The 25,597-nt window shown below is 39.6% G+C and overlaps 1 protein-coding gene across 7 annotated transcripts in view; it reads right to left on the reverse strand.

Moving 5' to 3' along the window:
• Window positions 1-25,597, reverse strand: part of LOC147025796 (protein kinase C-binding protein NELL2-like) — a 370,788-nt gene that overhangs the window by 330,612 nt on the left and 14,579 nt on the right. For 3 of the 7 annotated variants that reach the window (XR_015058010.1, XM_085880616.1, XM_085880613.1), the window contains exon 1: window positions 13,277-13,499. The exons of 2 other annotated variants lie outside the window; for them this stretch is intronic. Coding sequence is in view for 3 of the 5 variants with exons in the window: in XM_085880616.1 (XP_085736742.1) it covers window positions 13,277-13,448 (172 nt within the window). In the remaining 2 variants the exon portion in view is untranslated. Of the gene's footprint in view, window positions 1-13,276; window positions 13,502-15,690; window positions 15,788-25,597 lie in introns of those variants that run through there. 2 more of the 7 variants (XM_085880619.1, XM_085880614.1) reach the window with 2 other exon arrangements.

Consider the following 25,597-nt stretch of genomic DNA (forward strand, 5'->3'; position numbering starts at 1 on the left):
TTCGCACACCTTTTGGTAAGACTTGTATGCTTCAGCAAAATCATTTTTTTCCCAATTAATTTCCAATCTCTCTCTCGTGGGTAAAATGTTCCATCTTGAGAAACACGAAGTTGTTTCACCTTAGCATTATCACTCAATGCATTATCCTTATCAGTCGCAGTATCACCATCTGGCTTTTTTTTAAATGATCCACAGATATCATGGCTTTCCTTCCAGAACACCCAAATTCTACGTGTAAGTGGTTTGGTTGAATTTAACGTGTTGATATCTTCGTTTGAGGTATGATACACAGAGTTGGTTTCTTTGAGTTCAGTCTTCTATTCAACACCTCTTCTGTTTTAAGATTAGGAGTATATTCACTAATATACCAACTCATTTCATCAATTACAAATTTATTCTGATCACCAAAAGCACGAACAACACCAAAAAGTAATATATTTTCATTATCATTCTTTTGAAGTTGAAATCTAATTTTAAGGCCATACAGAACTTTATCACGATAACAAAATCCAAATATACCTTTAAGAGGAACTGCCACAGTCAAACTATTACCTGCTTTTGTATCATCATTATACATTCCTTTCCTTTGATTATATCCAGGGTCTGTGTTTGTTCCCGTTGACATATCAGGAATAAAACCTTCGACAGCCCCCTTTCCCATTCTATCACCGAATGAATATAGTGTAAATTTCATCATTTCAGATACAGCAGAGACATAATCAACCGCTTCAACTTCTTGTGTTCCAATGTACAAACGAACACTATCAAACATTTCCCAGAAGAAATCATTTACGAGTGTAGTGTTTGTGTTATTCCCAGCCTTAGTGAATGTAAATTTACACAATAAGAAACTTTCGGATAGATTCAAATAGGTTTGTTGATTATATAGTTCAAAACTTTTTGAACCATTTGCATTCCAGTTCCAGTTATTCATGCAGTTATTGTTCTGTTCCATAACTGTTCCAGTTATTGCATTTACCTTGAAGTAATCTTCTTTTTTAGTGGAGTTTGAGATAATAATAGTATCATCCAAATCATAGATACTATCAATTGCTTCCATACTTGTATTTATTAAGGAAAAAAGATGTTAAAACTTTTGAAACCCTATTCCAAGTATTCGAATTACTTTCTGTCATTCTTGGGGAGACAACTGAGTTTTGCCTTTTAAAATTTCTTTTATTGCTTGTAATTTATGAGATTCCTTTTGGGCATCTTTTATACTTTTTATAGCACCTGCAACATTTCCCACGGCAGAAGCAGTTGAACCAATTAGGTCTTTATGTTCAAGAATAGTTGAACCGATACCCATTCGAGTATCAATTATCCCATCTCCTCGAAATTGATGTCCGACACCCCTTTGTCTCTTAGGTTTATCGTATCCTCGACCAAGATACATACCTTCGCCCATGTTGTATGGGGAAAGGAACATCCCATCCCCTGGAATTATTTTATATTTTCTCAACTCGTGTTTCCTCACAATAACCATCGTATTTATTTTTTGGAAAACTTCACGTCGGTGAATTCTAATGGATATAAAACTTCCCCATTAAAAGAAATCATACGATTATCTTAGTCGGTTATCCTAAAATTTACTCTGTGTTTTTTTCCTGACACAGGGAGATAAACCAAATTTTTGGGTTCCATACTGAATTTATAACCAATTGGGGTTGAGTATGCACTGAATGAAAATATTGTATTTGTTTTTTTCCATCATTATAAGCACCATCAATCAAATCACAGTGAATAAATACCGAATTTATTCCTGACGATATTTGAATGGCATTATAACTGTAAAACGTCCCATTAGTTTCAATCTTTTTTGAGGAGAAACCCAATAACTCTCGAAATTAATTATCAATTGTGAAATCAACCTTGTAGTTATTTTTAAGTTTAATCGTTCATTTTGAAGTATGTTTTTGAATGTCTATCACAATATTTTTGGTTCATCACCCTGTTCTTTCATAAGACGAGCAATTTCGGAAGATATATGAGAAATCTCATATGCTCCGGGTGAGACTGTTATCGTTTTGTATCCACTTCCCGGATTATAACTAAACTTGTCATTTTTATCAGTTATATTAAATAAGGTATTATAAGTTTCCATGGACAATAAAGATGCCTCATATTCTTTTGTTGGGTCAAGTTGTAGTGGGTATGGGAATGAAGATGTGTAGTCACTTGTTGTGAAATTAAAACTCGGGATTGTGCTTCTCATCTTATTTAATACGAGATAAAATGTCTTTATATTGAGATTTATTAATTATTTTCATGTTCATCAACTGGTCCAAAATGGCTGATGCTTCATTAAAACAATTGTTATTTCCAGCTTTCTTACTACTTCACAACAAAAACAGTCTATTAACTAATTGCAATGGGTCGTTTGGAAGAAAACTAATACCTGAACCAAGGATACTTAAAGCCTGAATAATGTTTCTCCTTCTCATTCTTCCTACTTTTACCAGAAAGAATAACCCTATAATCAACAGAGTTCAGCAGATCAAGATATACTTTATCATCATTATTTTTCATATCCAATGGTTTATCAATATCCTTTGATTCATCCCTCACAGTTGAACCTTGTCTTCCATCTTTTGTGAGAAGAAACATTAATCTCGGAGTTAGTTTGACAGGAGGTTGAGCAGAACTCAAGAACCTTAATTCATCATTAAATATCAATACCTTTTCTTGAACAAGATGAAATATTGCTGGTTGTTCTGTTGGAATGAGTCCTGCTTTGGTTTTTGAATCTGCTGAATATTCATTGTTTTGAAGAGCATTCACAATATAATCAGGGAGTCGATTCATCTCTTCCGGTTGTTGAAATAATCCTTCATCATCATATTCTAATTATCCTATATGCTCGAATTCTTCCTCCGTCATTTGACTGAAATCTTTTAACATTTGGAGCTTTCTCGGAGTATATTTTTTTGTGGGAACTGTGCAAACATCTATAATTTTTTCTTGGGAAGTTTTTAAAAGTGGTTCAAAAAATTTCTCTTGTTTTCTTTCAAATGCTTCTTCACCCATTAGTTTTTGTCTGCGTTTCTTCTTTATGTCTTCCTGTTGTTTTACAACTTTTGAAACCAACTCTTGATGTTCCCTAAATCTTCTTGCTCTTTCTTTCGCATCCATTTATTTATTGGAAAATATCATTTAATATCTCATCTTGTTTCACAACAATATATTTATATTTTTCAGTCGTGTGTTTCATGTAATCCCCAAATTCCTTTTTACTACATAATGTACAACAATTGTCTCTCCAAAAATTGTTTATATCGATTGAATTTAACTTCAATAAAATAAAAGTATTAGCATTGTTTCTGATGGAACGACGAGGAAGTTGAAAGTACGATTGACTAAGATAAATACAATTACAAGAAGAATGTCTCCCTCTTGTGTAGTTGCTGTCCATTACCGTTTGGTTTCTCTTATTTACACAATCATCAAAGATAACGAGGTTCTTTTTAGATTTATCCAAATCTTGGGGAGACGGTATATCATCCGTATTATCACTAACAATACAAGTTATCGGTTTTGATTTCTTTTTACATCTCTGTGTATCACAAAATAGTTGTATTATATCTTCAATGTTATAATCATTTAGGTTTTTTTGAAGTTTACATAAACCGATTATATCTTCTTTTTGAAGACCAGCATTAAATCCTTGTGAGAGTAGTTGATCCTCTGGTTGAAAACTCGACTTTGTGAAAATTATTAAATTATCATAATCAAAAAAGTTGTGAGTCAGGAGCACCTTCAAAAGCAAGCAGGTTTTTCCACATCCGCTTGAACCAACAATGAGACATCTTAATGAATTTGGAAGATTTTTATGATTGTTAAATTTTATCTTATTTTCCCAAATGGGTAAAAAATCATTCATTTATATATTTGGAAAACAGGTTATCTAATTTATTGTTGGCTTTTTTAGAAACTATATTTTATCCTAAGTTCACGTTTAATTTCAAGATAATCCATTATTTTATTGACGCAATATCTTGTGTTGATATTTCCCTGAAAATCACATCCATGAATAATATTGTTACTGGACGGGGGTCGGCCGCCAACCGACCGCTCTGAACGGAGCCGCAAGTCGAGTCGGCCCGACCGATCGCTCGGAATATAGATCGCTGCTCGGATAACTCCGAGCGACGGGTCCTTGTACAAGAACCGAAATACGCCATTCGGCAGATCACGTGGGGTAGGGTCGATTGCCAATCTTCAATGCACCTAAATACCCACATGATCCAACTACCGGGGTATTCCACCCTCGACGGAACTCGTACGGAACAAACCGCCGAGGCGAGCCTGTCCGTGCGCGATTCCGAGCGGCGTAATCGCCGAGAACCATCGGTCCAAATGTCCCTCTATTACAGCAAACCAACGGCTTTCTAACTCCCAACACACAAAATGTTCAGTCAATGACGGAAAGGACGCAACGAGCAGGTTTACATTTACACAAGGACATTTATTATAATGAAACACATATGCAATTAAATAAGGCAAAACACGTATGCAATTATACAAGCAAAAAAGCACGACAAAAGAACTACAACCGTCTATAAGCAATTATTAATGTATAGTCACTTACACAGTTTTACTTACGGGACTCAGCGCCACAACATTCATTCGAAAGAAAAGCAGGAAAAAGACCCCATCAAAGGCAATGGGGTCAGACTGGACCTCTTGGGTCTTTATGGCGTGGGACTTGGCAGACCGAACGAGTCCCACGAGACCGTTGCAGGTTACCTGCACCCTCGTGGTGTCTGGCTTGGGCGACCCGCGACGTCCTGTCCCCACAGCAGCTAGCGCAGCCGCGTCGAGCTCGGGCCTTCCGTGTGGCAGGCGAGCTCTCTCCGGCTCTCTCCACACGAACGCGCTTGGGCGACCTGCGATGCTCCTTCCCCACGGCAGCTCGCGTAGCCGTGGCCGAGCTCGGGCCTTCCGTGTGGCAGGCGAGGTCTCTCCGGCTCTCTCCAAACGAACGCACTTGGGCGACCCGCGATGCTCCTTCCCCACGACAGCTAGCGAAGCCGCGGTCGAGCTCAGGCCTTCCGTGTGGCAGGCGAGCTCTCTCCGGCTCTCTCCACACGAGTGCGCGGTTTGCGCGACACAGCAGGCAAGGCTGCGCTTCCAGCTCGCGTCGCCTTCGCGACGCCCGGACTTCCACGCAGCTCCTTGGCTTCTGGCTTCCTCCTGACTCCCCCAACTGCCGAAGCAAAAAGCTTACTCCTCCCATGGGACTCAGCACACGAACTCTGCCACGGGACTCCCACGAACTCAGCCCACAAACTCAGCCCTACCACGGGACTCCCACGGGACTCTTTATGAACTCTTTTACGAACTCTCTTTGAACAAAGAAAAGATGTCCTCTTTATCCTTTGCACCCCTCCCCCGCACCCGGCATGACTCATGCCCTCATGATCCACCCCCCGCTCAACCACGGGTGGGAGGGAGTTGTTGATGTCACCGCAGGGTTCTTCTTCCTCTTCGCAGAAGAGGGGGAGGGACGTCTCCATTGTTCGCTCCCCAACTATTAAATCGATCCGCAGCGCATCTAATCAATTTCAAAACATTTAAACAATGAAAGGTGAGCTATCAAGGGAACATTCACTTATCGACATAGCTGACTAAGGGAACCTGTATGTTGTGTGCGATTGTATTCCAAATTCATAACAATATATAACAACAATCCTTTGAACATTTCTCGAATACGTTCAGTTTCTTCCCTTGTAAGGAAAGGTGTGTTATCCCCCTCATACTTTATATTCATTTCTCTCATCAATCTTGAAAAGTAATTCATTTTTGGTGTAAATCTTAAAGAATTATTTTCCTTTTTAAATTTTTTATTATCATTAATTATAAGATAATCGCAAAATATACATTGTTTATCGGCTTTTGACTGTTTAATCCCCGTCTTTCACACGCAGGACAATTCTCAAATTTGTCACATGGAGAATCAGGGAAGTCTATCATATTTATGAAGTAAAAGTTTACTTCAACTGAAATTCATCTTCGATACTTTCAGAATCATCTATAAAACTACTTTCATAACTGTCGTTTGAACACAAACTCTCGGTATCATAACTATCGTTTGCATGCAAACTCTCGGTATCATAATCACTCTCATAATCTTCAGTTGAATAATGACTCATATTTAATTAGTAGAAAAAACATTACCATCGATATCTATATACTTTTTTTCATTGACAGATTCAACTGCGACATTTTTTATATTAAAGGTAATTTTAAAATGATCCTTAACTACTATTGAACGAAATGTCATTTCACCTGATATATTAACATCCTTTATTTCATCAGGATTTACATCTTTAGGGTTGTTGAAAAAAAAATACAAATTTCTCCTTGCATATTACAGATGGTCTCATCTTTTCTTTCTAAAGCTTCATCCATAAGGTTTTTATTTTTTGATACTTTTTCTTGTTTCATTGCTTTTTCTAGTTTTGAATATATTACCAGAAGGAGAGGAGAAACTTTTGTTTGAGATACTTTAATTGATGTTCTTCCATGTGTACTAAAAGCCCTTCCAATGAAGGAAATTGAAGAACTCATATTATTTACCATAATAGTTTTTATCCAATAGTTGTTATATTTATCTTTGTTCAATTTTACATGCTTGACATATTTCTCAGTATCTTTTACAAGTGAAGAGATTGATTGAAACTTGTCTTTTGTGTCTTGAAACATTGTATTTATTAAGTGAAAAAAGTTGGAGGATAAAGTTGTTTTAAGCACAGATTCACCTGTACAATAAAGGAAATTTTCATCAAGAAAATTTTAGTTTTAGCAAAGTTTTATTATATAAATATGGTGAATACAACATACTGCGATGTTTGTAATCACGAATATAAACATTATAGAAAACACCTCCGAACCAACAAACACACATTTAATCTATTTCATCAAATATCTCCTCTTGAGTTGGAAAGAAAACATTGTGATATCTGCTCAAAGGATGTTTTGAAGAGTAGTTATAAGAATCACCTTCAATCACAAAAACACAAGAAAAATGAGTTTAAAGTAAAGGGAGACTATTATATTGAAAACACTGATGGGGCATTTAAAGGGCGTATAAAAATAAGGATTTTTCAATTTAGAGAACCCGGTCCATCATCCAAAGCTGAATAAATTGAAATAGTGAAACCTGATGTTGAAAAAGTTATTAGAAAGACATTAAAAGAAATGAAAACGTTAAAGTTTTATATGGGACTGAAAATGAATATGAAAAGACAAGATGAAGAACAAACTCCTTATATGAGAACAGATCTTCATTTTATAACATCATTTCAAGATTTTTTGAATAGTGGGGTTTATGAAGAACTATCAAGACAAGAGGAGGATTTTGATAATACAGTGGTAGGAAGTGGATTTAATATTTTTTTAAATCATCTTTTTAGATATACACATTCTAAAATCAAACCCTCTTAAAGCTTCTTCTTATATTGAATTACCAAAAGAAATAAAACTAAAGAAGGCAGTTGTTAATATTAAGAACTATGATAATAAATGTTTTCTCTGGTCTGTTCTTGCTCACTTGCATCCACCAAAATGTAATTCAGAAAGAGTGAAACAAGAGATGAAATATGAGAATACCTTGGACATTAAAGATTTTAAATTCCTAATGCCACTTACAGATATTCCTAAATTTGAGAAAAAGAATAATCTTTCTATTAATGTATATGGATTAACGGATACAAACAAAGTTCAAATATTAAAAATTTCAAACAACTATAAAAATGAAGAAACACACATTGATCTTTTATATTTTAGTGTTGGAAAGAATTCACATTACAGATACATAAATAATTTAGCAAGATTAATCTCTTCTCAGGTATTCAGAACAGCAAACAAAATATATCCTTGTAAGCGATGTCTTAATTCATTTCATACAAAAGAACAATTGGAACAACATTCAAAATATTGTAGTAATCATAAATCAGCTGTAATTACAATGCCTAAACCTGGTGAAAAGATTTCTTTTGAAGATTATAATAAATCTATCATGCACCCATTTGTGATATACGCTGATTTTGAATGTATCCTAAAAAGCCAAATACTGCTTCTCATAATCCAAAATAATCACATGCAAATAAATATCAAAAACATATTCCTTGTGGTTTCTGTTATTATATCAAATCATCTGTTGGAGAAAAGTATAATAAACTTGAACATTATAGTGGAAAAAAGCTTCACAAGAGTTTGTAAAACAATTAGAAAAGGATTGTACAAGACTAACTAAATTAATGAAAGAAACAAATGAAACGATGGAATTAACCAAAGAAGAAAAATTTGAATTTAGAAAGAACAATATCTGTCATATTTGTGAGGAGGAAATTGAGGAGTCTAAAGTTAGGGATCATTGTCATCATACTGTTAAATATAGAGGTCCCGCTCATTCCTGTTGTAATCTTAATTATAAATTACCTTCTTTTATTCCAGTCTTTCTTCACCAACAGCGCCAACTATGATACACATCTATTTATAAATGAACTTTCAAAAACACCAGGGAATATTTCTGCCATAACAAACACAAGTCAAAAGTATATTTCATTTACAAAAATGATATTCACAAAACCTTTAACTCGTATTAGGTTCCTAGATTCTTACAAGTTTATGGGAACACAACTAGCCAACCGAGCATCAAATCTAAGCTCCACGGGCTCTTTTCCAAATCTTAGTTCATTCTTTCCAAAAGAGGAAATTCTAACTAAAGAGGAAATTCAGATTAAAGAGAGAATTCAAAGTAAAGAGGAAATTCTAATTAATGAGGAAATTAATGAAGAAATTCTGACTGAAGATGAAATTCTAATTATAAAGAAAATTCGAACAATGAATGAAATTCTAACTAAAGAGGAAATTCTGATTTTAGAGGGAATTCTTACGAGAGAGGAAATTCAAACAAGGAATGGAATTCAAAGTAAAGAGAAAATTCTTACAAGTAAGGGAATTTATCCTTATGATGATATGGATTCATTTATGAGATTTAAAGAAACACAACTTCCTTCAAAAGAAAGTTTCTATAATAACCTTTTTGAAGAAGAGATAAGTGATAAGGAATATAAACATGCACAACAAATTTGGAAAATATTTAAGATAAAGAACCTTGGAGAATATCATGATTTGCATCTAAAAACAGATGTTTTATTGTTAGCTGATGTGTTTGAAGCTTTTTGATCACTCTGTCATAATAAAAATTGTTATGGATTAGATCCTGCCCACTATTTCACAGCTCCTGGTTTAGCTTGGAGTGCAATGTTGAAAATGACAAAACAAGATATAGATTTAATCAGTGATGTAGATATGCTTTTGATGATTGAGAAGTCTAAGAGAGGTGGAATATCACAAGTATGTTCAAAAAGACACGCTAAAGCAAATAATAAATATCTTCCAAATTATGAGTGAAAAAGATAGTAATTATTTGATGTATTTTGATGCTAATAATTTGTATGGATGGGCAATGTCTCAATCTCTGCCTTATGGTAAATTAGAGTGGGTGGAAGAAAAGGATTATGAAAAGGCTTTGATGAATATTGTTATTTCTTCTCAAGAGGAATTGAATGAGGAAGAAGAAGGTTATTATTTTGAAGTTGATTTGAGGTACCCGAGTGATCTTCATAATAAGCATAAAGACCTTCCTTTTGCATGTGAGAAAGAAACCCCAAAGAAAGAATGGTTAAGTGATTATCATAAAAGTTTTAATATTAAAGGTAAATCAACAGAAAAGTTATTAACAACATTCTATGATAAAGAGGGATATGTTTTGCATCAAAGGAACTTGAGACAATATTTATCTGCTGGGTTGAGAGTAGCTAAAATTCATAGAGTTTTAAAATTTAAACAAAGTCCTTGGATGGAAAAGTATATTAAATTCAATACAGATATGAGAGCAAATACAAAAGTAAAATTTGAAGGGGACTTTTATAAATTAATGAATAATGCTGTATTTGGAAAGACTATGGAAAATGTTAGAAACAGACAAAACATTAGATTCGCAACATCTTGGAAAGAATCTTCGAGATTGATAAATAAACCAAGTTTTGAGGGAGAAGAGGTTTTTTTCAGAGAACTTCTCTGCTATTCATATGAAAAAGGAAAGTATTGTCATGGATAAACCAATTTATATTGGAACAGCAGTTCTTGATTTATCAAAGATATTGATGTATGATTATTTGTATAATGACTTAAAGAAAGAGTATGGTGAAAATGTTTCATTGTTGTATATGGACACTGATCGTTTTATTCTAGATATAAAAACTGATGATGTTTATAAAGATATGAAGAAAAATATTGGAGTATATGATACAAGTAATTTTAATCAGAAGAGTGAGTTATTTTCAAAAAAGAATGAAAAGGTTATTGGTAAGTTTAACAATGAGTTGGGTGGAAAAGTAATGAGTGAGTTTATTGGATTGAGAGCAAAGGCATATGCTTATAAGTATGGTGATCAGATTGATAAAAGGTTAAAGGGAATAAAGAAATATGTAATAAAGAAATCAATAACTTTTAGAAATTATTATAATCGTTTGATGAATAAGAAAGAAGAATATAGGAAAATGAATACAATAAGAAGTTATAAACACAAAATATATAGTGAAGAAGTAAATAAAAAGGCATTAGGAGCCTTTGATGATAAGAGATTTATTTTCGATCATGGAATAGATTGTGTTCCATCTGGATATTGTATGATAGAGTGAATATTTAATCATAGATTATATAGAATAGATTGTGTTCCATATGGATATTGTATGATAGAGTGAATAGAATAGATTGTGTTCCATATGGACACAAGTTTTAAGGATGGGAAGATGGGTTAGGGTTTTTAAGGGCTACCGCCGCGTTTTTCACAATATATAAATGGTCGAACCAAGTATTAATCAAACAAAAGATTGGAGAAAATCTCAGTCTTGGTATATAAATGGAAAACATAATGAATGTGAAAAATATCAAATAAGTCTTATTGAAAAAATAACTAAAACAAAGGTTAATAAAACAAATAAGCGAATCAATTTAAAAACCAATAACTTAGGGGATGTAAAAAAAAAAAAAAAAAAAATCCTTGAATGGACTGAAAACTTTGATGGTTATCAATTGAACAATGGAAAAATAATTTACTACAATCTCAAAATGATATGCAACTCAGGGGGTGGTCAGATGAGATCAATGAGAGAAGTTTATCATTTCATAATGACACAAAAGGGGCATCTTGAAAAATATAAAGATTCAAATGTTTTATTTTTAAATATTTTAGATGGGGATTATTGTGCAAAGAAAATGAAACTATTGAAGGAATTTGAGAATGAACAAATCTTTATAGGTTCAATGAGTGAGCTAAACAATATGCATTCGTTATTTGAAAAAGAGTGTCCCTCGGCTTTCATGTTTCAGATATTTCTTCAGAATCACCTTTAACAAATCACATTTCTACTTTGCTACTTGAACAAATCTTTATCTTGTTGGATTGGTTATTTGAATAGAGTGCCCCTAGGTTAAAAGGGGAGACAAATTACTATACCTTGGGCGAAAAAGGGGGCTTATTTTTTAGGGAAAAAAATATGAATCGCTGAAAATCCCCCATTCACTTTCATGGGGAAAAGTGAGCCAGAATCAGTATACTCACCCTAGTCACATTGCTCGAACACACATTGTGAGGATGCATAATGCACACAACTCCAATACTACTCTTACAACATGTAACACACATTACTCCAAAACCACTGTTATAACATGTCACACACATTAATCCAAAACCACTCTTATAACATGTAAAACACATTACTCCAAAACCACTCATAACACGCAACACACATTTCTCCAACACCACTCTTATAATATGGAACACACATTACTCCAACACCACTCTTATTGCATGTAACACACATTAGTCCAATACCACTCTTATTGCATGTAACACACATTAGTCCAATACCACTCTTATGACATGCAACACATAACTTCAAAACCACTCTTATAACATGTAACACACATTAGTCCAATACCACTCTGATAACATGTAACATCACTCCAATACCACTCTTATAACATGAAACACACATGACTCCAAAACCACTCTTAGAACATGTAACACATCAGTCCAATACCACTCTTATAACATGCAACATTACTCTAATACCACTCTTATAACATGCAACACACATTACTCCAATACCACTCTTATAACATGTAACATTACTCCAAAACCACTCTTACAACATGAAACACACATTACTCCAATACCACTCTTATAACATGCAACATTACTCCAAAAGCACTCTTATAACATGAAACACACATTACTCCAAAACCACTCTTTGAACATGTAACACACATTAGTCCAATACCACTCTTATGACATGTAACACACATTACTCCAATACCACTCTTGTTACATGCAACACACATTACTCCAATACCACTCTTCTGACATGTAACATTACTCCAATACAACTCTTATGACATGTAACACATTACTGCAACATCACTCTTATAACATGTAACATACATTACTCCAATATCACTCTTATAACATGAAACACACATTACTCCAATACCACTCTTATTACATTTAATATTACTCCAATACCACTATTATGACATGTAACATTATTCCAATACCACTTATGACATGTAACACACATTACTGCAACACCACTCTTATAACATGAGACACATTACTCCACTACCACTCTTATAACATGTAACACACACACACACACACACACACACACACACACTCTAGGTCTGGGACACTTAATATCACGTGACGCACCTTACTCTCACGCACAATCCTGGAATACATAACACTCTTCGAATGTGTCCCGATTGTAACACACTCCTCTAACATGTGACACACTCCTGAACAGTCGTTCCATTTGTGACGGTTATTTTGAGCCGTTCAGGTCGTGCATTTACAATGTTCCCGACACTGTGTTAAAGAGAATAAACTTTCTCTCCCTGCTCTCTTTTCCCGCCAAACCGAGAGATCGTTAAACAATAAACCATCGTTCTGTAATCATGTCATCGATGAGGAAACTTACAGCAGGTGTACTGTGTACACGATACCAGTTTCGATAGGATTATTATCGATTTCGTTAATACCAACGAATTCGGACTCCGAAAAGTGATTTCAAAACAAAGGCAAAGTTGTCGGTTCGTGTTGATTGATATCAACGTCACTCAAGATCCCAATCACACCGGTGTCCCAATCGGACCGGTGTGTGAAGGTGAACGCACGGAAGCGCACGGTGTGGCACGCACGAACCTGGCCCGAGGACTGCCGGGGCGCACGAGGGAAGCGCCAACATCAGGACCAGCAGGAGCGGTGGGACCCACGGAGTCGAGTCCATGGTTCGGATCGAGGCGAGTGGAGTCCCGCGAACCCGGAGCCTCGTGCGCTTGTCCCCAAGCCCAGGCTCGTCCGTGGAACCGACCATCTCCTCGGAGTGGGAGGGATCCACGGGACCCGCTCCCTCTCCCCACCCTCGCCCACCTTCCCAACGAATCGCGTGCGTCAGACCACGGAGGCGACGTCGACGAGGACTCGCACCCCTCCCCCCACCCCTCCTCCGACGGTTCGAGTTTGGAACTACGTGGAGCGCAGGGTGGATGGTCCTCGACTCGGGCTCAGCTCGAAGGGCGCCATCCTTGTCCGACCGTCCAGGGAATCCGAATCTCGTCCTTGACTCCATCGGAAGATCGCAGCAGTTCATCCCGCGATCGATGGCTGTATCGAATTGTGTCGCCTACTTACTCCCCCCCCCCCCCCAGCGATTCGAGCCATTGTGTGTTGGAGTTATGGGGACGGATAATGTGAAAGAGCGAACACATCGTCCGTGGTACAAAATAACCATTAACCATGGTACATGCACGACTACACGTACCCTCTAATAACCGGGTACAGGGGCTCTTCACAAAACTATCATTCCCCGAGGAGAGGGGTGGGGGCCATGTCTCACAACCATTGTACTCGGTGGGGTTGGGGGGGGTGGGATGAGATGTTGGGGAGGGGGAGATGAGATGTTGGGGGGGAGATGAGTTATTGAGGTGCGGGTTGGGGGGCATGAAATGTTGAGGTGCAGGTCGTGTGGGGGGGGGGGGACATGAGATGTTGAGGTGCGGGTTGGGGGAGGGTTGCCTCTCACGGAAAATATACTGTATTCCACAATCACAAGGGGGTTGGGGGGTGAGGTGATGCGGTGTGGGTGATGAGGGTGGGGTGTGATGAAGTGTGTATGTGCTGGGAAGTGGAGGAGATGAGGTGTGGGATAATTTTGGGGGGGATGTGGTGGGTAGGAGAAGAGGTGTGGGCTGCAGGATGTGGGGGATGAGGTGTAGGTGGTGGGGATTGGGGAAGAAGAGGTGTGAGTAGGGGGAAGAAGAGGTGTGGGTTGGGGGAAGAAGAGGTGTGAGTTGCGGGAGGTGGGGGATGAGGTGTGGGTGTTGGGGATAGTGGGAGAAGAGGTGTGGGTGGCGGTGCGAGGGAGATGAGGTGCAGATGGTAGGTTGTGGAAGTTGAGGTGTGACAGGGCGAGATGAGGTGTGGGTGGTGGGAGATGTGGTTTGGGTGGCACGGTGGAGGCTGACATTTCACAGCGATTTCACTCTGTGGATGTGGGAGGGGAAATGGGGGCCACGGGGTGGGAAGGCGGTGGGATTATTTCTCACACCGAAATTAGTTCGCAGGGATGGATGGGGAGGGGGATGCTCAACGCCACAGCAATATTCCTCGGTGGGGTGTTTAGTGTGGGGTGTGCGTTGACACTGCATGGAGATCTTACTCCGCATCTCTCGCATGGTCCCTCTGTCCTCGTGAGTTTGCGAACAGCCATCGGCAATGCGTGAACGAGCTCTCTGCGAGCATTAACCACAGCTCACTTTATCTTTCCTATGCAAGTCCTTTTAATCTTGTTATTCGTTATTGTTCACTCGTTCTTTCCTTCACCATATATATATATATATATATATATATATATATATATATATATATATATATATATATATATATATATATATATATATATATATATATATGTATGTTGCCATTAAGGCAGCTCATGCGTTACAGGCTCACCCGGGTCGCTGCTCTGGACAAGCAACAAGAGAGCGAATGAATAAGGGGATATGGAGTGACCAGCAATTAACAAATGGCCGAACTAACGGATATCTGGACAGTTGCTTGCACTTTCTCACCTGATTTGCAGCCCAGGTTTGTTTTGCATCAACCACGGCATGATCTTCCATTTCGTTACCCACATCGTGGTTGTTGTGATCTATGACGCATCTCAGCTCTCGCGTCTGTCATAGTGCTCGAGCTCGCAGTGAGAATCTGATCAGAGCTCGTTACGATGTTACCTTCACACCAAGTCGTGTAGTGACCACGTGCTTCGACTCGCCATACGTCGGCAACTTGGCACGGCACACTCTAAGTGCACAGGCCGATCCGATCCGTGACTGTTCGGCACAGCTCGCTCGTTTCAAAGCGTCGACAAGTTGGACACAGCACTGTTTCTGCCTTGATGCCTTCCCCAGCAGGACAAAAGGGTGAATATGAAATTGTTGAAAAATAAATCCTGACTCCAAGTGAAACGATGCCATGAATGCGAGGGCGCGAAAACTCAAAACACCTTGTAAACAGGTATTTCTCCCGAGACTTTTGTATTACATTGTGACGTTTACCTGGTCTCAGTCTGCGTTCATTGTGACGTTTAGCCTTGTCTCAGTCTGCGTTCATTGTGACACCGCGCGCCCCCTGTTGGCCAGCGGCGATTTCACTCTACGGGTGTGTGCGGGGGGGGGGGGGAAATGAGGTGTGCGTCAGTTCAAGAATTGAAGGGGTAGCGAAGGTCCTGCTTGGAGACCAAAAAATATTTGCATAGGATTCCAAGTCAAGGACACCCTCAGGATTCTGACATTTCTTTCGGAATTGCTGGAAAGGTGGTTGATGAGCAAACAGTTAATTACCACCCCAAAAAAAACGAACGACAGACTCATTCCCCTGAATATGGCAACACGTACTTTTACATCAACGTCACCTGTGTAATCGATACGGAAAGAATCAAAGGTGTGTTTGTACCGACGACATTGCGAGAAGTTTATCGCACAAGTCTCTTGAGATGCGCGACTTTCGAGACGACATTATCCGCCCCCAGAATGCTCGACACACATGCACAGGAACCCCAGGTAATGAAGCCCACCGGGGCGGCCGATCGTGCGTCGCGTGTGCGATGTAAGGATTGCAGACCATCCAACCAATGAGCTGTGGCTGGGTAGGACGAGCGACTGCTTTCCGCTTCATGGCCCCAGAAGTACGATGGTTTTCAGGCACTCTATCGTGCAGTCTTCATTTTTTTTGGTACCAAATTGCTCCGAAATTTGACCATTTACAGCAATGAGTAAAAAATCATGTTGCAAGACTGTGCTGGGAAATGTGACAGTCTTCTGGAAGATGACGGAAGGTCGTTCTGGATCCGACCCGGATTCTCATACCCTGTCGCGACCTCTCCATACACACCGACGCATGAAACTTAGTTTGTTGCCATGGTGTTGTTTCTTGATGTCGTCACAAGCAGAGTGTCGTTTTATTTCTCACCGTATGATTGAAATTAGTATGAAAAGGCCGTCAGCAGCGACAACGGTCGCAATACACGATAACTTGAAATAAAAATGCTGAAACACATCGTGAAATAGTAAGGGTACAATCGAGATGATATCTTATGGATTAATGTCACATCAATTAGAAGTAGACAATGCAATGCTATCAACTCAACTGAGGCATCAGCGTGAATGGGATCGGCGTCAGTTGTCAGATCAGCAACTGGATTGGCTTCGATTGTGTCTGTTTCAGTTCAGATGAGCGATTCGTTCGGTGGATGTCAGTATTAGCAAAACGAGCGGAGTACCAACCTTCTGGGTATGTTGAGACTGAGCATTACTTGCTGGAAAACGTATGGTCTTGTGTTTTGCAAGAAGATTACAGATGCTTGTGTGGTGTACGTCTGAAAGGTTCCAGATGATCTAAACTCTAAAAGGTACTTTCTAATAGTATGTAGTTTGGGTCTAAGGGGTCGAAAGGGTCTAATCTCTGAAGGATATTAATGTCTTTGGTGTTTAAAGGTATCGAAAGTGTCTAAAAAGGTGTAAGTGGTCTCAAAGGTCTGAAGCTCTCAAGCTCAAGGTGATCAAGTGTTCAAGCAGTCTAAACATGTCTAAATGCTCTAATGGGTCCTCGAGGGGTTCAGGACCCCAGGGGCATAAAAGGTCCTTGAGATCGAAGGGGGATAATTGGGTCTACAAGGTCTTAAGTGTCTAATGGAATATTGGGGTCCGAGTGGTCGAAAAGATGCAAATCTCTAATGGTGTTTAAAGGGTCTAAAAAGTCTAAAGGGTTGTAACTAGGGTCTTTAAAGGTCTAAGAGGTCCCAGAAGTTGAAAGGATCTAAAAGTTTGAAAGGTACATTCCAATAGTATGTAATTAATAGATGCAGTCATGGTGAAACTGACATTCGAACATTACAGGTAAATTAAAAGCCATATCGTCACGTGGGTTAGTGGCTGGATGTACACTTGCTCCATTATATGTATATGGATTACTGTATATGTGGTGCGCTCCTCAGGATTGAGGATTCTCAGATCAGACAACAATGACAATTTGAACGGGAACTTCTTGATCTTTGCATCGAATCTTCATTCCCTCCTCGTGAATCTCCCAAAATCCAGGATCACTGCTCACCTCCACTCATTTGTTCCTCTTTTGTCCCATCTGTGGAAGTAACTTCCACATCCTCTTCAAACTCATTCTCCCTTCCAGGTCTTCAAGACAGCTGTTCTCCACCATCTCAGATCGTCCCCAATCTAAAACCATGATCTTTTCTACCCTCGTTAAGCCCCAACCCCCAACACTCCACCCCAATTCTTCCTCTTTCCAAATTTCCAGTTCTTCCTTCTTGGAGTTTCATTCTGTATCCATCTTGTCCACCTCATGCATCCTCTTCTGCCCCCCCCCATTCCTCCCCACACCCATTGTTTGTCCAAATCTCCCTCTCTATTGGCCTCCAACTCTGCTGTTGGTGTTTCTCTCTCTTTCTCTCTCTTTCTCTCTCTTTCTCTCTCTTTCTCTCTCTTTCTCTCTCTTTCTCTCTCTCTCTCTCCTTTTGCGCCCTGTTATGTCCTGATCCGTTCAGAACCTGTGACAAAATCCAGTAACGCACCAAAATTGGGAAACGCGCATTTACGATGCTATTGAAAGAGTAATTCGACACCTCTCATCCATGTCACCCTCCACCACGGTTATATCAGAACGAGCTAATTAGTCACATGGTCACGAATTGTTTAACCTGAATATGAAGCTGTTCAGAAATTACATAACGCTATTTTTATTTTATTTTCGTAACTTACATGACGTAAAGCTTGATTACCGTGCCTTCTGACACACTGTGGAGTCTGGCGGGCTTGATTAAACCTTACTATTAGTCAACATATGATTAGATTTTTCAGGGTTCCTCATCGTGATAAACACTCGACCCAAACAAAGCCAACTAAAATCTGAGACAACAAACATGGGCAGCATATCATCAGCAGAGGCCTACAGGCCTGATATCTCAGGCCCAAGATGGTGGCCATATCTTTTTGCTTGGCCGCCTGGTGGGTGGAGTCAAGTGACAAATGTGGGTGGGGTCCAGCAGCTGTTCGACCAATGGGTGCACATTAAAAAAAAAAAAAAAATCGACCTCCCCCCAGCAAGAACCACAACAACAACTAACAACAACAACCGAGCTGTTTTTGTGATTTGTAATTTGTTCAGAATGCCAGCGATAACTTCCATACTCTTCGGCAAAAGACATTGTGGGACCATCAACATCCACGAAACATGCTTCCAGCCGCCACACCCGGCTTAACATCCATCCAAGACACTGCACACTATGTGATGGAACTCAGTGCACATGCATGAAGCACCAACTTAAAAAGTGCATAATCAGGTGAGGGATCAAAGGTAAGTGCACTGGCATCCTGTCCAGTGTGACCACTCCTCATTTTCATAAATGCCAAGGTGAGCCAATGAAAAAAAGCCAAGAATTCACAAGGTTTCGGAAAAGCGATGATAATAGAAAACCTATACGCCAAGAAAACCTATAGAAAACCAAGACGCCAAGGTGAACAACGAATAGCCAAGATCTTGTGAAAAAAGCCAAGGAGTGGTCACACTGATCCTGTCTGACTGCACAAGCCATGACTGGAAAATTGAACACAGGTTTTTATGACCACTTTTCACTGCTGCCTGCAGCACCCACACACCCACCCTCAGCGATCCTCAGGTTGAGGTACACAACACAAGCGAAGGCCACACGGTGAGAGGCGACTATCAGATGGTGTTTCAGCATCAAGTCAGCTTGCTTTGCATGGAACAGCAATTCCACGTCTCGTCGATGACTGAGTGTGTGAATTATGGTGGGGAATACGTTTCGCTGTTATTACGCAGATATGGTGTGAGATGGAATTGACTTTGAGTGCTGCGAGTTATCTCTGCATTGCAGAAATTTCAAATTACTCTGTCAAGAGACTCATCTCTCCATCATTTGATGGAGCCTTTCTACATGGAGTCGCCTGGCCTGGCATACCAATGGCTTGGCGGCAGAGCAAAGGTCACGGGGCACTTTGGCTAAGATGCAGAGGCTGCAGCGAGGCTTTTATTTGTTATAATGATCACTACAGGGAACTGCATACACACACTGTGGGGGAATGGGCATACACCTCGAGTCTGCACAACTTGGGCCTAATACGATATTTACAAGCATCCCCCACACCCCCAACAACATACCGTACTTTGCCACAGTGTGTTAGTTCTACCAAAGCAGTTGCAAGGAATGGAATGTTAGGAGTTTGCCATTGCCTGCCCAGAGCAGCAGCCATGGGAATCAAACCCACACTGGTGATGGCGGCAATGCAACAAGGCCTTACACACTCGGCCAATGAGCCACTCATTTACATACCCAAAGCATGGGATATTATGACGCATGGAAACATCTCTGTGAGATTCATGCGAGAGTGCAACTTATTAAATAAACTCGAGCAGCAGCTCCTTTCAAAGTGAATGCACAAATCATAGTTCAGAACTCAGCACAATGACGGATTCGGAATCCACGATGATAGCTCATGGAGTCTCTCGTTCAGAACAGATCAAGATCGAACAAAGGTCAACTTATCTCAAGAAAAATCAGAAGTCTGCCACAACATATTGCACTCAACTCAAGTCGTTGCATGTGCTTACACTGTTACTCCAAGTCAAATTTATCCTGCGATTAACTTTTATGAACAACTTCTGGTGCAACTCTTGTCTCTTGGCTGTCTGTCTCGTCGAATCTCATCTCAACGTTGAGATGACCAAACATGACCTGTTTCAAGAAGGTCATGGTTCCAAACTGCTCTTTATAGCCAAACAATCAGGACATATTGCACCCAGTCGAGTACTTCCATTAAAACCTTCTCTTCCTGCCAACGCATACGCGTTTGTCGAGAGCTCAATGGAGAATATTCCACTGTTTGCAATTGCCAGCGATCCTGAACCCCAACTTGCACTCCTGGTGGTACTGAAATGCTGACGACATGGATATCATTGACTTTTCCCAACGATCAGCTTAGTTTGAAAATCCACTTCTCCCAGCTTCTTGGATGTTGGCACGCCTCTTGGACTTTGACAAATTTTCTTTCTCCTGGCACCACCTGCCATCAACGCCATCTGCCCCTCAGCCCCCAAAGGATACAAGAAATAATCCACGAACTCACTACTTAATATCAAACTCTCCAAGTCCAAGCGTTCTGACAACTTCCACACCTTTAGTCTCCTTTTGTCCTGACCTGTCCAATGCATCCTCAGCTTAGCTCGTCCCTCCCCTTCACCAACTTCAGGGTAGTGGCTTAGCATCACCGCCAATTTGTATGCATTTTCTAAGTTTGTCTGTATACAGATACTTCTAGAGAGTACACTGCACCATGGAATCCCCAATGATGTGCAGCCATAGCACTGCCAATTACTTTAAATTACTTTGACGAACCAAGAACCACTGAAGATTTCTCCTACCATGACATTACAACCCTATCAACCTCTTGGGTATTGGAAGCCATCCCATATGAGATATACTCCTACATCTCCAGATAATTCATGTTCAATGATTACATTTCAGAATGGAAACTTAGCCCCAGAAACCTCTACGAAACTCCAGAATCTTCCAACTCAGCACCACAATGAGTAAACCGCTGGAGCGTAGCGCAATCCAACAACAAAAAGTGAATTAATTTGCAAATCCAATGCTAGTTTCAGACGTTTCACCAAAGTTGAATTGATTATGCTTTTGTGTCTTTTGCACCGAGTGACTCGATAACACATTCAGAAATAGTGCTTGCTTTTTTTTTTTTTTAATTTGACACATGAATTTGTCATATTGCTTTGTCATATGAAATAGCTAGTTTGTCATAGTGCTCGATTACGCACTCAGAAGCACCATCAAAGGCATGGAGGAGGAATTGGGGTTCCAACTAGAACAAAGAATAAGTAGAAGAGGCAAATTGAAGGTTCTTACTGATCTCAACTTTACAGATGACATAGGCTTAATGTCAGAAGAACTTCTCAAGAGATTTAAAACAAGCAAAGAACTACCGGCAAGATAGGGCTAACAATTAATGCTAATAAAACTAAAGTGATGGCATTGAATGAGTAGAGAGATAGGGCTCAATGTGGATACCAATAAAAGGCAATGTGTGTGTGAATGTGTAAGAGGCTGAAACCCCTCCATAACCTCCATAACTCCAAAACTATAAAACCAAGCAGCCTGAAACTTTGCATGCACGCTAAGAAAACTCCGAGGAAGTGCAAGAGTGAAAATTGGCTGATTGGGTTAATTAAAACACCTTTTGAAGATAAGTAATGGCCTTATTTAATTATACCCTTCATCAGGCGATCCTCGGCCACCTCGCTGTCTGGGGTCTGAAGGCGTTTCCTGGGTAACCTCGCTGGGGTCTGAAGCCGCCATGTTTTTTGGCCTGCTCCACCTTATCTTGATTTGGAACAGGCCACAACGATTTCTGAATGATAAATGGATGTAAGCTCCAGATTAAAAAATATCAGCAGTTCCGACTCCAAAAAAAAAAAAAAAAGTGTTCATTTGTTCAATTAGGACATTGCACGGGCGTTTCCGGGTGCATAGTTGTATCGACGGCAATTAATCGCTTGCCAAACCAGGCGTTCTGTTGGAGTGCTTCAGTGCTTAATCCACTTACCGAGCTGCACAGTACAGTTCATGTCCTGAACGGGATGTACAGTCGACAGTTACTACAAGGTAGAGGTACGTATACAGCACACACGGACGTGGTACATATGGGTAGATTTGAATCTGTACGGACTCTCCGCGGGTGTGTGGACATGCCATGCCTGTGAAGGTTGCCGTTGTGGTAAAGTTTCATCCCATTATCTTATGGAGGTTCTATCAGGTTTTCCTTTGTCTGCACACCTGTTTCGAAAGCATTTCATTATCGTATTTGCTTAACAAAGGTTAAATGTTTCTCTTTGTTTGTTTCAAAGCAAAATATATCTGGTAACACCCGATTTCTGAGCCGTTTACAGCATTAACGTGTTTTCTAAATTACCGAGCCAATTTTTTTCCAACCGTCACACGCAGCTGTTTATCTATACTAATAAAAGGCAATGTGTCAGTGTGTGTGTCAGTGTGTGTATCTCCTCCATAACTTCAAAATCATAAAATCTAGCAGCCTGAACCTTTGCCTGCATACCAAGGGAACTCCAAGGATGTGCTCGAGTGAAAATTGAGTGCTAAGGTTAATTAAAACACCCCTTTTTGAAGATAATTAATGGCCTTATTTAATTTTTCCTTCGTCAGGCGATCCTCGGCCACCTCGCTGTCTGGGGTCTTAAGGCATTTCCTGGGTAACCTCCCTGGGGTCTGAAGCCACCATGTTTTCTGGCCTGCTCAACCATTCTTTGACTTGAAACAAGCCGCAGCGATTTCTTAATGATAAAGTTGTTGTTTTCACTTTCCTCACTCATATTATTGAATGCCTGCTCATTATAGCTACGAATCGCTGGATATATTGCAATGCTTAATAACGCCCAGAGACGTCAGAGTTCATGGCTTGACATTTCGGGCATCTCCGGGAGGTGTATGTTTAATATGCTGCTAATTACGTGCCAACCTAGCAGTTTTTTAATAACCGTTTAGTTGGAGTGCTTGCTTGAGTGCTTAAGCCACTTGGCGAGGGCTCTCCAAGCTGTTTGGTTGTTCGTTTCGGTAAAAGTATCCATGCTCTCAAGGGAACATCAATTAGACAGACGGACGTTTCCGCCCATGTTGGGCAGTGCGGTGCCGTGCAGTTGGCGTCTCATCTGCTGAAAACGTGCAACTTCATTTTTACAGGACATAGTTTTGTTTTACCTTATGTGCGATCTCTAAACATAATCCACCCCTCACTTCGATATCGATACATGTATAAAAACAAGAAGGTCCATCCGACCATGTGTTTGCCATGATCTAGCTGTAAAGGCAACGAGCATCGATCGACATTTTGAGTTTACGCTTCATATGCTGATCGCTGAACAGTTTACGCTTTGTATCCCACTGTGGTGGAAAAATAACTCAATTTCCACACGATGGATCAGCACACCAAAAGAGAATCTTCAATTTCGTATATATGGAGGAAGAACATTCAAAAATTCACTGAAACATTCAAATGAACTTCACGAACTGGAAGCCCAAAGCAATCCCTCGAATACTCATTTGATATGCAAAAAATGGGAGGGTGAGACATTTGGCAATTCAACTCCGGGATGAGCTGATAGTCACAAGGCGAAACTCAGAACTGCAATACGTGGTCCTTGTGACGCAATTACTAAATCCAAAGCGATTCGATTTTGCACAGTTTATTTATTATTAATTTTTTTTCAGCTAACTTAGCGCTTCCGTACTGAGGAAAGATGGTCAAGTCAGTGTTCGAAATACCTCAACTAACTTAAGTAAATGTACAAGAAGTACCACTTGATCAAAATCACGCACCTGTCCAATTAAATCAGAAAAATAAAACTAGAACGACTCTCGGTAGGGTGCATACATCCTCCAGAATGAACAGGCCTCATCATCCTATCACATTAAACCAGAGGGGGAGCACTCGGTAGAGTGCAAAACCTCCGCCGCCAATACTGCTAGGTCACTCAAGTGAACCCGATATCCGATTCATTGTAGGTCAAAACGGATCAGACTCTACTGAACCACGATTGAATAAACTAAACTAGATCGACACGCATGTAGAAATGTCCAAAAAAAAAAACAAAAAAAAAACGTTATTTTTTTTGAAAAAAAAAGGGTGCAAAATTTCTAAGCTTTTTTTCTCTAATTTTTTTTTGGGGGAGGGGGGGTTGGAAATCACTTAAAACATGTAGAAATGCAAAAAAAATTCAAATATTTTTCAAATAAAATCGAAAAAATTTTGAAAAAAAAGTTGCAAAATTTTCTGTATTTTTTTTCTCTTAACAAATTTTTTTTTTTTGGTTGGAAATCACTTAAAACATGTAGAAATGCAAAAACAAAAATTCAAATATTTTTTCAAAATGGCCGCCATAGCGGCCATATTGGACTTTGGACCAAGTCCAAAATCTAATGGCATGATCCTTGGACCATACCTAATCCCCCCACCAAGTTTCGTCGAAATCCGTCCAGGAGTTTTTCCGTAATACTACAAACAAACAAACAGACAGGGGTGAAAACAGTAACCTCCGATCTTCGATGGCGGAGGTTAATAAAATAGGTAATATTTTAATGCTGCTCATGGTGTCATTACACAATATTCAATGATATAATTCTTTCACTCTGACCCACTTAACATTCATTTCACATGCTAATGTCTTCTGCACTTGGCATGATTCTGGTTTATCTTTTTTGTTTGTCTTTCCACAAAATATGGAGGCATTTTACTGAAATTACAGTTAGGCCAGTACCAACTACTAATAAGTGAGAGCAATACAATTATATGCCTCGTGTTGGCTTAATGGTTCGGGTGTTGGGCTTTGGATCCTAGGGTCCTGAGTTCAAATCCCGCTCAGCTGTTGAATACCAGGTGGGGTTAACTCGGCCTGTCATCCTTCCGAAGTTGACACAATGAGTGCTAGCATACTGGTATACTGTGTCGGAGTGGCGACCCGTCCAGGATTGTGCCCAATAGCCAAGGAGATTGCTTAGGCAGCACCAACGCTCTGCACAGAGTATGGTCCCAATGGATGGATGGAATACAATTATAATACACTAGATGACCCATGAACCCGTTGGGTTCCCATTGTGACAGCGTTTGATGAAAAACAATCATTTCAAGGAAAAAAGAAAGAAAGATAGCTCCAGCGAACTATACCGCTGAGGTTGTTTGCATTGATCAAATTCTCCCGAAGATTACTTGACTGAATCGGGAATTGATTTTTAAAATATTTTTTTTCGTTGCCCGATTTGAACGAAACTTGATACTGCACACCGCAGGTGAATGGTGAGTTAACATGGCACTAAAATTTTTGCGCTATTGTGTACCGTTTTGGCTG

This window comes from Eptatretus burgeri, chromosome 5 (assembly GCF_056783735.1).
Source record: "Eptatretus burgeri isolate ZD-2024b chromosome 5, Ebu_testis_v1, whole genome shotgun sequence".
NCBI classification, from domain to species: Eukaryota; Metazoa; Chordata; class Myxini; order Myxiniformes; family Myxinidae; genus Eptatretus; species Eptatretus burgeri.